General features: G+C 46.0%; 1 protein-coding gene across 5 annotated transcripts in view; it reads left to right on the top strand.

Moving 5' to 3' along the window:
- Positions 1-13,575, top strand: part of auh (AU RNA binding protein/enoyl-CoA hydratase) — a 448,738-nt gene that overhangs the window by 385,018 nt on the left and 50,145 nt on the right. For all 5 annotated transcript variants that reach the window (XM_072516831.1, XM_072516830.1, XM_072516829.1 and 2 more), the window contains one exon: positions 11,283-11,470. In XM_072516831.1, coding sequence (XP_072372932.1) covers positions 11,283-11,470 — 188 coding nt within the window. The remainder of the gene's footprint in view (positions 1-11,282; positions 11,471-13,575) is intronic.

Raw genomic sequence — 13,575 nt, 5'->3', positions numbered from 1 at the left:
GAAGGCGAGCAGGTTGCTGGCACACCAATTGAGGAAAAGGGGAGCAGCGAGGGAAATAGGGGGAGTGAGGGATGAGGAAGGAGAGATGGAGCGGGGAGCGGAGAGAGTGAATGGAGTGATCAAGACATTTTATAAAAAATTATATGAAGCTCAACCCCCGGATGGGAGGGAGAGAATGATGGGCTTCTTGGATCGGCTGGAATTTCCCAAGGTGGAAGAGCAGGAAAGGGTGGGACTGGGAGCACAGATCGAGGTAGAAGAAGTGGTGAAAGGAATTAGGAGCATGCAGGCGGGAAAGGCCCCGGGACCGGATGGATTCCCAGTCGAATTCTATAGAAAATATGTGGACTTGCTCGCCCCGGTATTGACGAGGACCTTTAATGAGGCAAAGGAAAGGGGACAACTGCCCCCGACTATGTCTGAAGCAACGATATCGCTTCTCTTAAAGAAGGAAAAGGACCCGCTACAATGCGGGTCCTATAGACCTATTTCCCTCCTAAATGTAGATGCCAAGATCCTGGCCAAGGTAATGGCAATGAGAATAGAGGAATGTGTCCCGGGGGTGGTCCACGAGGACCAAACTGGGTTTGTGAAGGGGAGATAGCTGAACACGAATATACGGAGGCTGTTAGGGGTAATGATGATGGCCCCACCAGAGGGGGAAACGGAGATAGTAGTGGCGATGGATGCCGAGAAAGCATTTGATAGAGTGGAGTGGGATTATTTGTGGGAGGTGTTGAGGAGATTTGGTTTTGGAGAGGGGTATGTTAGATGGGTGCAGCTGTTGTATAGGGCCCCGATGGCGAGCGTGGTCACGAATGGACGGGGATCTGCATATTTTCGGCTCCATAGAGGGACAAGGCAGGGATGCCCTCTGTCCCCATTATTGTTTGCACTGGCAATTGAGCCCCTGGCGATAGCGTTGAGGGGTTCCAAGAAGTGGAGGGGAGTACTTAGAGGAGGAGAAGAACACCGGGTATCTTTGTATGCGGACGATTTGCTACTATACGTGGCAGACCCGGCGGAGGGGATGCCAGAAATAATGCGGATACTTGGGGAGTTTGGGGATTTTTCAGGGTATAAATTGAACTTGGGGAAAAGTGAGTTGTTTGTGGTGCATCCAGGGAGCAGAGTAGAGAAATAGAGGACCTACCGTTGAGGAAGGTAACAAGGGACTTTTGTTACCTGGGGATCCAGATAGCTAAGAATTGGGGCACATTGCATAGGTTAAATTTAACGCGGTTGGTGGAACAAATGGAGGAGGATTTCAAGAGATGGGATATGGTATCCCTGTCACTGGCAGGGAGGGTGCAGGCGGTTAAGATGGTGGTCCTCCCGAGATTCCTCTTTGTGTTTCAGTGCCTCCCGGTGGCGATCACAAAGGCTTTTTTTAAAAGGATTGAAAGGAGCATCATGGGTTTTGTGTGGGCCGGGAAGACCCCGAGAGTGAGGAAGGGATTCTTACAGCGTAGCAGGGATAGGGGGGTGCTGGCACTACCGAGCCTAAGTGAGTATTATTGGGCCGCTAATATTTCAATGGTGAGTAAGTGGATGGGAGAGGAGGAGGGAGCGGCGTGGAAGAGATTAGAGAGGGCGTCCTGTAGGGGGACTAGCCTACAGGCTATGGTGACAGCCCCATTGCCGTTCTCACCGAGGAACTACACCACAAGCCCGGTGGTGGTGGCTACACTGAAGATTTGGGGACAGTGGAGACGGCATAGGGGAAAGACTGGAGCCTTGGGGGGGTCCCCGATAAGAAACAACCATAGGTTTGCCCCGGGGGGAATGGATGGGGGATATGGAATGTGGCAAAGAGCAGGAATAACGCAACTGAAAGATCTGTTTGTGGATGGGAAGTTCGTGAGTCTGGGAGCGCTGACCGAGAAATATGGGTTGCCCCAAGGGAATGCATTCAGGTATATGCAACTGAGGGCTTTTGCGAGGCAACAGGTGAGGGAATTCCCGCAGCTCCCGACACAAGAGGTGCAGGACAGAGTGATCTCAAAGATATGGGTGGGGGATGGTAAGGTGCCAGATATATATAGGGAAATGAGGGACGAAGGGGAGACTATGGTAGATGAACTAAAAGGGAAATGGGAAGAAGAGCTGGGGGAGGAGATCGAGGAGGGGCTGTGGGCAGATGCCCTAAGCAGGGTAAACTCGTCGTCCTCGTGTGCCAGGCTAAGCCTGATTCAGGTTAAGGTATTACACAGGGCGCATATGACTGGAGCACGGCTCAGTAAATTTTTTGGGGTGGAGGATAGGTGTGCGAGGTGCTCGAGAAGCCCAGCGAATCATACCCATATGTTTTGGTCATGCCCGGCACTACAGGGGTTTTGGATGGGGGTGACAAAGGTGCTTTCAAAAGTAGTGGGGGTCCGGGTCGAACCAAGCTGGGGGTTGGCTATATTTGGGGTTGCACAAGAGCCGGGAGTGCAGGAGGCGAGAGAGGCCGATGTTTTGGCCTTTGCGTCCCTAGTAGCCCGGCGCAGGATATTGTTAATGTGGAAAGAAGCCAAGCCCCCGGGGGTGGAGACCTGGATAAATGACATGGCAGGGTTTATAAAGCTAGAGCGGATTAAGTTTGTTCTAAGGGGGTCGGCTCAAGGGTTCACCAGGCGGTGGCAACCGTTCGTCGAATACCTCGCAGAAAGATAGATGGAATGGAAAAAAGAAGGCAGCAGCAGCAGCCCAGGATCGGGAGGGAGGGGCGGGGGGGGGGGGGGGGGGGGGAGGGTGGGGGGGGGGGGATGGAGGAGGAACCAGAAGGACTCTCAGGGTTGTTAATATATACTGTATAATATGTATAGGTCGTTGCGACAGGTCATTATATATTGGACTGTTAAATTATATTTTTGGAGAGTGTTACTTGTGATAAGGCAGTTGCCAATTAGGGTTAGTTTTCATTTTTGTTATTTATTATTTATTCATTTTTTGTTTATAAAATAGGTCATTGTTATTTGTGTTGTTATAATATTGTGTAAAGGATGCACAATGTACTGTGTTAGTTGACCAAAAATTTTCAATAAAATATTTATTAAAAAAATTTTTAAAATCAAGGGCGCCTACCGTTCCATCCCCCGACCGCACTTTGGGAAATCAGACCATAAGACGGTGCTCCTTCTCCCGGCATACAAACAGAAACTCAAGCGGGAGAAGGTTGTGCAGTGCTGGTCCGAGGAGACAGAAGAGCTCTTACCTGACTGCTTAGAGACAGTGGACTGGTCCATATTTAAGAACTCAGCGACCAACTTAAATGAGTATGCCACTGTCGTCTTTTAAAATCTTTCCTACTTCAAGACTGTGAGAAAAAACAACTTTACACCTTGGTTTCGATAAAACTAACTTAGTCTTTATTGACCAAAGTCTGCATGCAGATGGCTACAGGTTAGAGAGAGAGAGAGGTGTTAAGGTAAACCTGCTCATTCTTTCTCAAGCTCGCAAAGACATGGAGAAAACGTTCAATATTTATACAAAAGCTGTATCATTTTGCAAAAACAGACCTTGTTCAAAAATGTCAATACAGTCATAACTTCTGATCAAACATGTTGTCATGGAAAGACCCTGACTCGGCTTATTTGCAGTATTTTGTCTTTAGAGGATTTAAGACGTGGTCCTATTTTGTTTTTCACCTCTGCCCTCATGATGCCTTGACGCAGATGGACCTAGGTCATGAGGAGGTTGTGTTATTAGGACATTCCTAGATCGTGGCTTTGTTATCAGGTTTTACTGAGGTCAAGCACTATTTTCCCTCTTCTGGCCTTGTATGATACAATTATAGAACATAGAACATAGAACAATACAGCGCAGTACAGGCCCTTCGGCCCACGATGTTGCACCGAAACAAAAGCCATCTAACCTACACTATGCCATTATCATCCATATGTTTATCCAATAAACTTTTAAATGCCCTCAATGTTGGCGAGTTCACTACTGTAGCAGGTAGGGCATTCCACGGCCTCACTACTCTTTGCGTAAAGAACCTACCTCTGACCTCTGTCCTATATCTATTACCCCTCAGTTTAAAGTTATGTCCCCTCGTGCCAGCCATATCCATCCGCGGGAGAAGGCTCTCACTGTCCACCCTATCCAACCCCCTGATCATTTTGTATGCCTCTATTAAGTCTCCTCTTAACCTTCTTCTCTCCAACGAAAACAACCTCAAGTCCGTCAGCCTTTCCTCATAAGATTTTCCCTCCATACCAGGCAACATCCTGGTAAATCTCCTCTGCACCCGCTCCAAAGCCTCCACGTCCTTCCTATAATGCGGTGACCAGAACTGTACGCAATACTCCAAATGCGGCCGGACCAGAGTTCTGTACAGCTGCAACATGACCTCCCGACTCCGGAACTCAATCCCTCTACCAATAAAGGCCAACACTCCATAGGCCTTCTTCACAACCCTATCAACCTGGGTGGCAACTTTCAGGGATCTATGTACATGGACACCTAGATCCCTCTGCTCAGCCACACTTTCAAGAACTTTACCATTAGCCAAATATTCCGCATTCCTGTTATTCCTTCCAAAGTGAATCACCTCACACTTCTCTACATTAAACTCCATTTGCCACCTCTCAGCCCAGCTCTGCAGCTTATCTATATCCCTCTGTAACCTGCTACATCCTTCCACACTATCGACAACACCACCGACTTTAGTATCGTCTGCAAATTTACTCACCCACCCTTCTGCGCCTTCCTCTAGGTCATTGATAAAAATGACAAACAGCAACGGCCCCAGAACAGATCCTTGTGGTACTCCACTTGTGACTGTACTCCATTCTGAACATTTCCCATCAACCACCACCCTCTGTCTTCTTTCAGCTAGCCAATTTCTGATCCACATCTCTAAATCACCCTCAATCCCCAGCCTCCGTATTTTTTGCAATAGCCTACCGTGGGGAACCTTATCAAACGCTTTGCTGAAATCCATATACACCACATCAACTGCTCTACCCTCGTCTACCTGTTCAGTCACCTTCTCAAAGAACTCAATAAGGTTTGTGAGGCATGACCTACCCTTCACAAAGCCATGCTGACTATCCCTGATCATATTATTCCTATCTAGATGATTATAAATCTTGTCCCTTATAATCCCCTCCAAGACTTTACCCACTACAGACGTGAGGCTCACCGGTCTATAGTTGCCGGGGTTGTCTCTGCTCCCCTTTTTGAACAAAGGGACCACATTTGCTGTCCTCCAGTCCTCTGGCACTATTCCTGTAGCCAATGATGACATAAAAATCAAAGCCAAAGGTCCAGCAATCTCTTCCCTGGCCTCCCATAGAATCCTAGGATAAATCCCATCAGGTCCCGGGGACTTATCTATTTTCAGCCTGTCCAGAATTGCCAACACCTCTTCCCTACGTACCTCAATGCCATCTATTCTATTAGCCTGGGGCTCAGCATTCTCCTCCACAACATTATCTTTTTCCTGAGTGAATACTGACGAAAAATATTCATTTAGTATCTCGCCTATCTCTTCAGACTCCACACACAATTTCCCATCCCTGTCCTTGACTGGTCCTACTCTTTCCCTAGTCATTCGCTTATTCCTGACATACCTATAGAAAGCTTTTGGGTTTTCCTTGATCCTTCCTGCCAAATACTTCTCATGTCCCCTCCTTGCTCGTCTTAGCTCTCTCTTTAGATCCTTCCTCGCTACCTTGTAACTATCCATCGCCCCAACCGAAACTTCACACTTCATCTTCACATAGGCCTTCTTCTTCCTCTTAACAAGAGATTCCACTTCCTTGGTAAACCACGGTTCCCTCGCTCGACGCCTTCCTCCCTGTCTGACCGGTACATACTTATCAAGAACACGCAGTAGCTGATCCTTGAACAAGCCCCACTTATCCAGTGTGCCCAACACTTGCAGCCTACTTCTCCACCTTATCCCCCCCAAGTCACGTCTAATGGCATCATAATTGCCCTTCCCCCAGCTATAACTCTTGCCCTGCGGTGTATACTTATCCCTTTCCATCATTAACGTAAACGTCACCGAATTGTGGTCACTGTCCCCAAAGTGCTCTCCTACCTCCAAATCCAACACCTGGCCTGGTTCATTACCCAAAACCAAATCCAACGTGGCCTCGCCTCTTGTTGGCCTGTCAACATATTGTTTCAGGAAACCCTCCTGCACACACTGTACAAAAAACGACCCATCTATTGTACTCGAACTATATATTTTCCAGTCAATATTTGGAAAGTTAAAGTCTCCCATAATAACTACCCTGTTACTTTCGCTCATATCCAGAATCATCTTCGCCATCCTTTCCTCTACATCCCTAGAACTATTAGGAGGCCTATAAAAAACTCCCAACAGGGTGACCTCTCCTTTCCTGTTTCTAACTTCAGCCAATACTACCTCGGAAGAAGAGTCCCCATCTAGCATCCTCTCCGCCACCGTAATACTGCTCTTGACTAGCAGCGCCACACCTCCCCCTCTTTTGCCTCCTTCTCTGAGCTTACTAAAACACCTAAACCCCGGAACCTGCAACATCCATTCCTGTCCCTGCTCTATCCATGTCTCCGAAATGGCCACAACATCGAAGTCCCAGGTACCAACCCACGCTGCCAGTTCCCCTACCTTGTTTCGTATACTCCTGGCATTGAAGTAGACACACTTCAAACCACCTACCTGAACGCTGGCCCCCTCCTGCGACGTCAAATCTGTGCTCCTGACCTCTATACTCTCATTCTCCCTTACCCTAAAACTACAATCCAGGTTCCCATGCCCCTGCTGCATTAGTTTAAACCCCCCCAAAGAGCACTAACAAATCTCCCCCCCAGGATATTTGTGCCCCTCAGGTTCAGATGTAGACCATCCTGTCTGTAGAGGTCCCACCTTCCCCAGAAAGAGCCCCAGTTATCCAAAAATCTGAAACCCTCCCGCCTGCACCATCCCTGTAGCCACGTGTTTAAATGCTCTCTCTCCCTATTCCTCATCTCACTATCACGTGGCACGGGCAACAACCCAGAGATAACAACTCTGTTTGTTCTAGTTCTGAGCTTCCATCCTAGCTCCCTGAAAGCCTGCCTGACATCCTTGTCCCCTTTCCTACCTATGTCGTTGGTGCCAATGTGGACCACGACTTGGGGCTGCTCGCCCTCCCCCCTAAGGACCCGGAAAACACGATCCGAGACATCATGTACCCTTGCACCTGGGAGGCAACATACCAAACGTGAGTCTCTCACGCTCCCACAAAATCTCCTATCTGTGCCCCTGACTATAGAGTCCCCAATTACTAATGCTCTGCTCCTCTCCCCCCTTCCCTTCTGAGCAACAGGGACAGACTCCGTGCCAGAGGCCCGTACCCCATGGCTTACCCCTGGTAAGTCGTCCCCCCCACAAGTATCCAAAGCGGTATACTTGTTTCTCAGGGGAACGACCGCAGGGGATCCCTGCACTGACTGTTTTTTCCCAGTCCCTCTTACAGTTACCCACCTATCTCCAATCTTTGGTGTAACTAATTCCCTGAAGCTGCTATCTATGACCCCTTCTGCCTCCCGAATGATCCGAAGTTCTTCCAACTCCAGCTCCAGTTCCCTAACTCGGTCTTGGAGGAGCTGGAGATGGCAGCACTTCCTGCAGGTAAAATCAGCAGGGACACTAACTGCATCCCTCACCTCAAACATCCTGCAGGAGGAACATTGCACTCCCTTCCCTGCCATTCACATAATTATGTGGATTCTTAGCTTTGTCTAGTTTGTCAGGGTCTGATCTTGGCACTTAGCTGACACAGCTGTCTTACACTTGGTTACATAAGTTGGCTATTTTTCCCATCATGCTATTGCTGAGTTTGTACACTTTCACACCACCACCGTCACAGACTTCATCGGCAAATGTGTGCCAAAGAAAGCAGTACGTGCGTTCCCCAACCAGAAACCTTGGCTCAATCACGAGATTGACTCCCTACTGAAGGACAGATCTGAGGCGTTCAAGGTAAACGACCCTGACCTATACAGGAAATCCAGGTATGACCTCCGCAAAGCCATCCGGAATGCCAAGAGAGAATATCAAACCAAGCTAGAGTCACAGACAGACTCGGCGGTTGTGGCAAGGACTAAACAACATAACGGGCTACAAAGCGAAGCCGAACAGTATCTCTGGCAGCAGCGCACCCCTCCCCGATGAACTCAATGCATTCAATGCTCGGTTCGAGCAGGTAACCAACAATCCGCTGGCGAGTGCCCCAGCAGCCCATAATTCACCCATACCCACCATCACAGCTTCCGAAGTCAGATTGGCCTTCCTGAAAGTGAACCCTCTGAAGGCGACGGGCCCAAACGGGATCCCTGGTCGTGCACTCAGAGCCTGCGGGACCAGCTGGCAGAGGTATTCACGGACATCTTTAACCTGTCCCTACTCCACTCCGAGGTCCCCACCTGCTTCAAGAAGACCACCATCATACCGGTACCAAAGAAGAACCAGGCAACGTGCCTCAATGACTACCGACCAGTGGCCCTGACTTCAGTCGTAATGAAGTGCTTCGAGAGGTTGATCATGAAGCGCATCACCTCCATACTCCCAGAATGCCTTGATCCACTACAATTCGCATACCGCTGCAACCGGTCTACATCAGACACCATTTCCCTGGCCCTACACTCATCCCTAGAGCATCTCAAAAACAAGGACTCCTACATTAGACTCCTATTTATTGACTACAGCTCCGCCTTCAACACCACAATCCCAGCCAAGCTCATATCAAAGCTCCAAAACCTAGGACTTGGCTCCCCACTCTGCAACTGGATCCTCGATTTTCTGACCAACAGACCACAATCAGTAAGAATGAACAACAACATCTCCTCCACAATCGTCCTCAACACCGGCACCCCGCAAGGCTGCGTATCTAGCCCCCTACTCTACTCCCTGTACACACACGACTGCGTGGCAAAACCTGGTTCCAACTCCATCTACAAGTTTGCTGACGATACGACCATAGTGGGCCGGGTCTCGAATAACGATGAGTTTGAATACAGGAGGGAGATAGAGAACCTAGTGGAGTGGTGTAGTGACAACAATCTCTCCCTCAATGCTAGCAAAACTAAAGAGCTGGTAATTGACATCAGGAAGCAAAGTACTGTACACACCCCTGTCAGCATCAACGGGGCCGAGGTGGAGATGGTTAGCAGTTTCAAATTCCTAGGGGTGCACATCTCCAAAAATCTGTCCTGGTCCACCCACGTCGACGCTACCACCAAGAAAGCACAACAGCGCCAATACTTCCTCAGGAAACTAAGGAAATTTGGCATGTCCACATTGACTCTTACCAACTTTTACAGATGCACCATAGAAAGCATCCTATCGGGCTGCATCACAGCCTGGTATGGCAACTGCTCGGCCCAGGACCGCAAGAAACTTCAGAGAGTCGTGAACACCGCCCAGTCCATCACACAAACCTGCCTCCCATCCATTGACTCCATCTACACCTCCCGCTGCCTGGGGAAAGCGGGCAGTATAATCAAAGATCCCTCCCACCCAGCTTACTCACTCTTCCAACTTCTTCCATCGGGCAGGAGATACAGAAGTCTGAGAACACGCACGAACAGACTCAAAAACAGCTTCTTCCCCACTGTCACCAGACTCCTAAATGACCCTCTTATGGACTGACCTCGTTAACACTACACCCTGTATGCTTTATCCGATGCCAGTGCTTATGTAGTTACATTGTATATGTTATGTTGCCCTATTATGTATTTTCTTTTATTCCCTTTTCTTCTCATGTACTTAATGATCTGTTGAGCTGCTCGCAGAAAAATACTTTTCACTGTACCTCGGTACACGTGACAATAAACAAATCCAATCCAATCCAATCAAGGTTCTTTGTTTTAGTTTAAAATTAGGGGTCACTTTTTAAAAATATGGGGTCTTTCATTTAAGAAAAAGATGAAGAGAAATGTTTTTTCTCAGAGGGTTGTGAGTCTCTGGAACTCTCTTCCTCAAAGATTAGTGGAAGCAGAATCCTTGAATATTTTTAAGGCAGCTAGATAGATTCTTGATTAACAAAGGGTGAAAAATGTGGGGTTGAAGTTACAATCAGATCAGCCATGATCTATTTGAATGGCGGAACAGGCTCGAGGGGCCGAGTGGCCTCCTCCTAATTTGTATGTTCATATGATTTAGTGAATGGTGCAGAAGGCTCAAGTGTTATAGACCGATACCTGCTCTTCATGAAATATACGCGCATGAGCAGGCCATTTAGCCCTTAAGTCTATCACGATATTCGGCGAGATTGTATACAGTCTGCGACTTACATGAATCCTATTTCTTTTGACCTTATATTTAATATAGTCAGAAGTACCAGCAAATATTCTAGTAATATTCAGTCCAATAATTGACTGTTGAAATGCACCTTTCAATGTAAGTCAAAGGAACCAATCAAAATATCCATATGCTGTCATTGTCAAGATATTCTAACCAATCATTTTTAAAATAAATTTAGAGTGTCCAATTCATTTTTCCATTAAAGGGACAATTTGGCGTGGCCAATCCACCTACCCTGCACATCTTATGGGTTATGGGGGCGAAACCCACGCAAACACGGGGAGAATGTGCAAACTCCACACGGACAGTGACCCAGAACCGGGATCGAACCTGGGACCTCGGCACCGTGAGGCATCAGTGCTATTGATACACTGCGCCACCGTGCTGCCCATTCTAACCAATCATAATGACCAATCAACAAATCGCAATTTTGTTGAGCAAGGTGGAGGACGAATTTGGCTTTTCTGTCTTGTTGAGTTTTTAACCATGTTTTCAGCTAATTGCTGGAAAACAGGAAAGCAATATAGGTTAGAAATAATTCAAAGTATCACTCCGACACCTGTTTATCCAAGGCCACTTTGGTGATATCAATGAAAAGGATCAACCCAGTTCATTCTAGGGAAGCTCGATACATGGGCTTGACTTAAAACTGACCTAATAGACATTCCAGTGCAACCTGACCCAGGAGACACTGCATGGTTTCTGGTATGGGTATTATTTTCTTCCATAAAAAGAGGTTTTCTTTAAACAAAAAGGCCTTGTCCAGAAACATTTCTCCTCAAAAGATATAAAGCAAGTTTGCACATAACAAAATATTTTACTTGTAACTTCAAAGAGTTATTACATTTTTTGTCTCTTTTGTTTAAGTATATTTTCTTTGCAACATGGGTTATGTGGCTCACCTTTTGAGAAAGTGTGTCTGGCAGTATGTTCCTACATCTTAGAGGGTTGTTGACAGGTAGAAGTTTGGTTCATGACAAAAATTAATTGAAACAGTTTTGTTCTATTTTCAAAATAGGTGGCACGCAGCGTCTTCCTCGTATTATTGGAGTATCACAAGCAAAGGAACTTATTTTTTCTGGACGAGTGCTTGATGGCGCTGAAGCAAAGGCAATTGGTCTGGTTAGTCATGTTGTGGAACAGAATGAAGCAGGAGATGCAGCATATCACAGGGGATTATCCCTGGCAAAAGAATTCATACCTCAAGTACGTCTATCTTTTAGTATTTGATTTCAGGAATTAAATTTTAGAAGATTTTTCAGTTTTGTACATTTTATAAATGTATTAATAACATTGGAAAAATATACAATTCTTATCAAAATTGTGATCTTAAAAACATTTTTGCGTTTGTATATACTGTGCGATGATTCCGGGAACATGGCTTACCCTACACATGATAGGTAATTGATTCAGTTTACTGGATGTGCGGAGTGGAATTCATTGATGCCACTGCCGAGGCACCGGTCATGAACCCGGCGGCGGCCACAATTTTGGTGTCAAAACCAATTCTTCTGCCAATCGCCTTTCCTGATTCCAGCGTCAGCTGACGGAGAATCCTGCACAGCATCTTTAGTGTCTTAAATATCCATGCTTCATTGCACATCTTAAGTTCTACCTGTTTAACTATGGCTTTAAATATTCAATGTTTTTGAATGCTAATTTTTGCATTTAGTCCTCCTTTTGCAGAAGTGATTTCACATTTAAAGTAGCCATCTTAGTTTCTATTGTTAGTGCTCAGAAAGCTTACTGTTGTAATCTCTTTGTTTATTTTGTTGACAATTTTGGCTACATGTCTCCTCTGCCTCCAATTCATTTAAAGTCAGATTTGGCTTATTTGCAGTGGTTAGAGTCCCGGACAGTGGTACACAATTTGTCATTGGACAAGATTTGTGTGTTTTCTTGCAGTTCGTGATCAATGTGTTTTGTACGCAAGGTGGACATATTTTCTTACCCTCAGAGTGAGTGTCCCAATTTAAATAATTCCAGCAGCAAGATTTTTGTGACTTTTGAAATAAAGAAGGTTATCTATTATCCCATACTTGTCCAGGAGGTTTAAAGCATGCCGTTTCCCTCTCTTTTCTCACAAACATTATTAGTAACACAAAGATTAGGCGCAGATGGAGGAAGAAACAATACGATTAGAAAGTTAATTATCTCACTCTCTTTTGTGGTAGGCCTGTAATTTCTTAGATGAGTTGATGCTCTTAGTTAAAGTTGGACTTATAAGCAGAGGATTCTCAGTCGGCTGTAAGATGTCTTGTAGTTGAATTTCCAGGAGGTTGGTTTCAGGTGAACTTGATGTTGAAGTCCATCTCACATTTTCAAGGCATGGCTGATCATTATCTTGGCTGCATAGTTGACTTGCAGCTGGTTGACTGGCCTTCTGATCAATTTGGATGGAACTTTATCTCTGCAAGCAGATTTTAATGTTTTTAAGGCAGACAAAAACATAGCTGTGTGTATTATTTGACTTGTACAAGTTCAAAGTCCTTTATCCAAAGAAAGATGATGTGTTGATTACATATCCTGTGTTTTTGCCTGACAGTTTGAAATTCATCCTGTCTAATTTGGGTAATACAATGAAAGGTCGATGGGATCCATTTCACATGCAACTAACACATATTGAGTATTGATGTTTCTGCCGTGCCGATACGACAGAGTCCCGCCGGCGCCGTTCATCCCTGGTCGCTGCCGGCGGGAACTCTGGTGAAACAACAAGATAAGTCGAATGGAATGCCATAGTTCTTTTTGTTGCTGGTTCATCTATAAACAAAGGGATGCGTGAATATTCCAGATAGCTGTGATGTCCATATTTAATTAGGAATTACTTGAGACTCAGGACTATCTAGCTCAGAATGCGAAAGGTAACATAGTTTGCATTGGTCATTTTAATGGACTGTGTTTCAATTTTAAAAAGTATTGTCTGAAGGTTTATACTATACTTGAGCACAAAGCATAAAAAAGCAAACAAAGCAAAGGGTTAATTTCTAGAGGGATAGAATTAGAAAGCAGAGTTATATTAAACTTGTATTGCACCTTGGTTAGGCCACACCTGTTGAGTACTGTGAACAGTAGTTCTCACCATAATATTGCAATGTAGCCAATTTAAACACAGAAAACGCCCACAAACAGCAATGTGATCATGACCAGAAAATGTGTTTTTGGATGTTGGTTGAGTGATAAACATTGGCCAGGTCACTGGAGATGACCTTCCTGTTCTTCTTTAAAATAGCGCCACAGGACCTAAAAGACACACCTCATCAAAAAACAGCGGGCGCGATTCTCCACTCCCACGCCGGTTGGGAGAATCG

Source organism: Scyliorhinus torazame, chromosome 9, assembly GCF_047496885.1.
Source record: "Scyliorhinus torazame isolate Kashiwa2021f chromosome 9, sScyTor2.1, whole genome shotgun sequence".
NCBI classification, from domain to species: Eukaryota; Metazoa; Chordata; class Chondrichthyes; order Carcharhiniformes; family Scyliorhinidae; genus Scyliorhinus; species Scyliorhinus torazame.
Note: the sequence above shows the minus strand (reverse complement) of the source record. Positions and strands in the feature narration are given on the sequence as shown.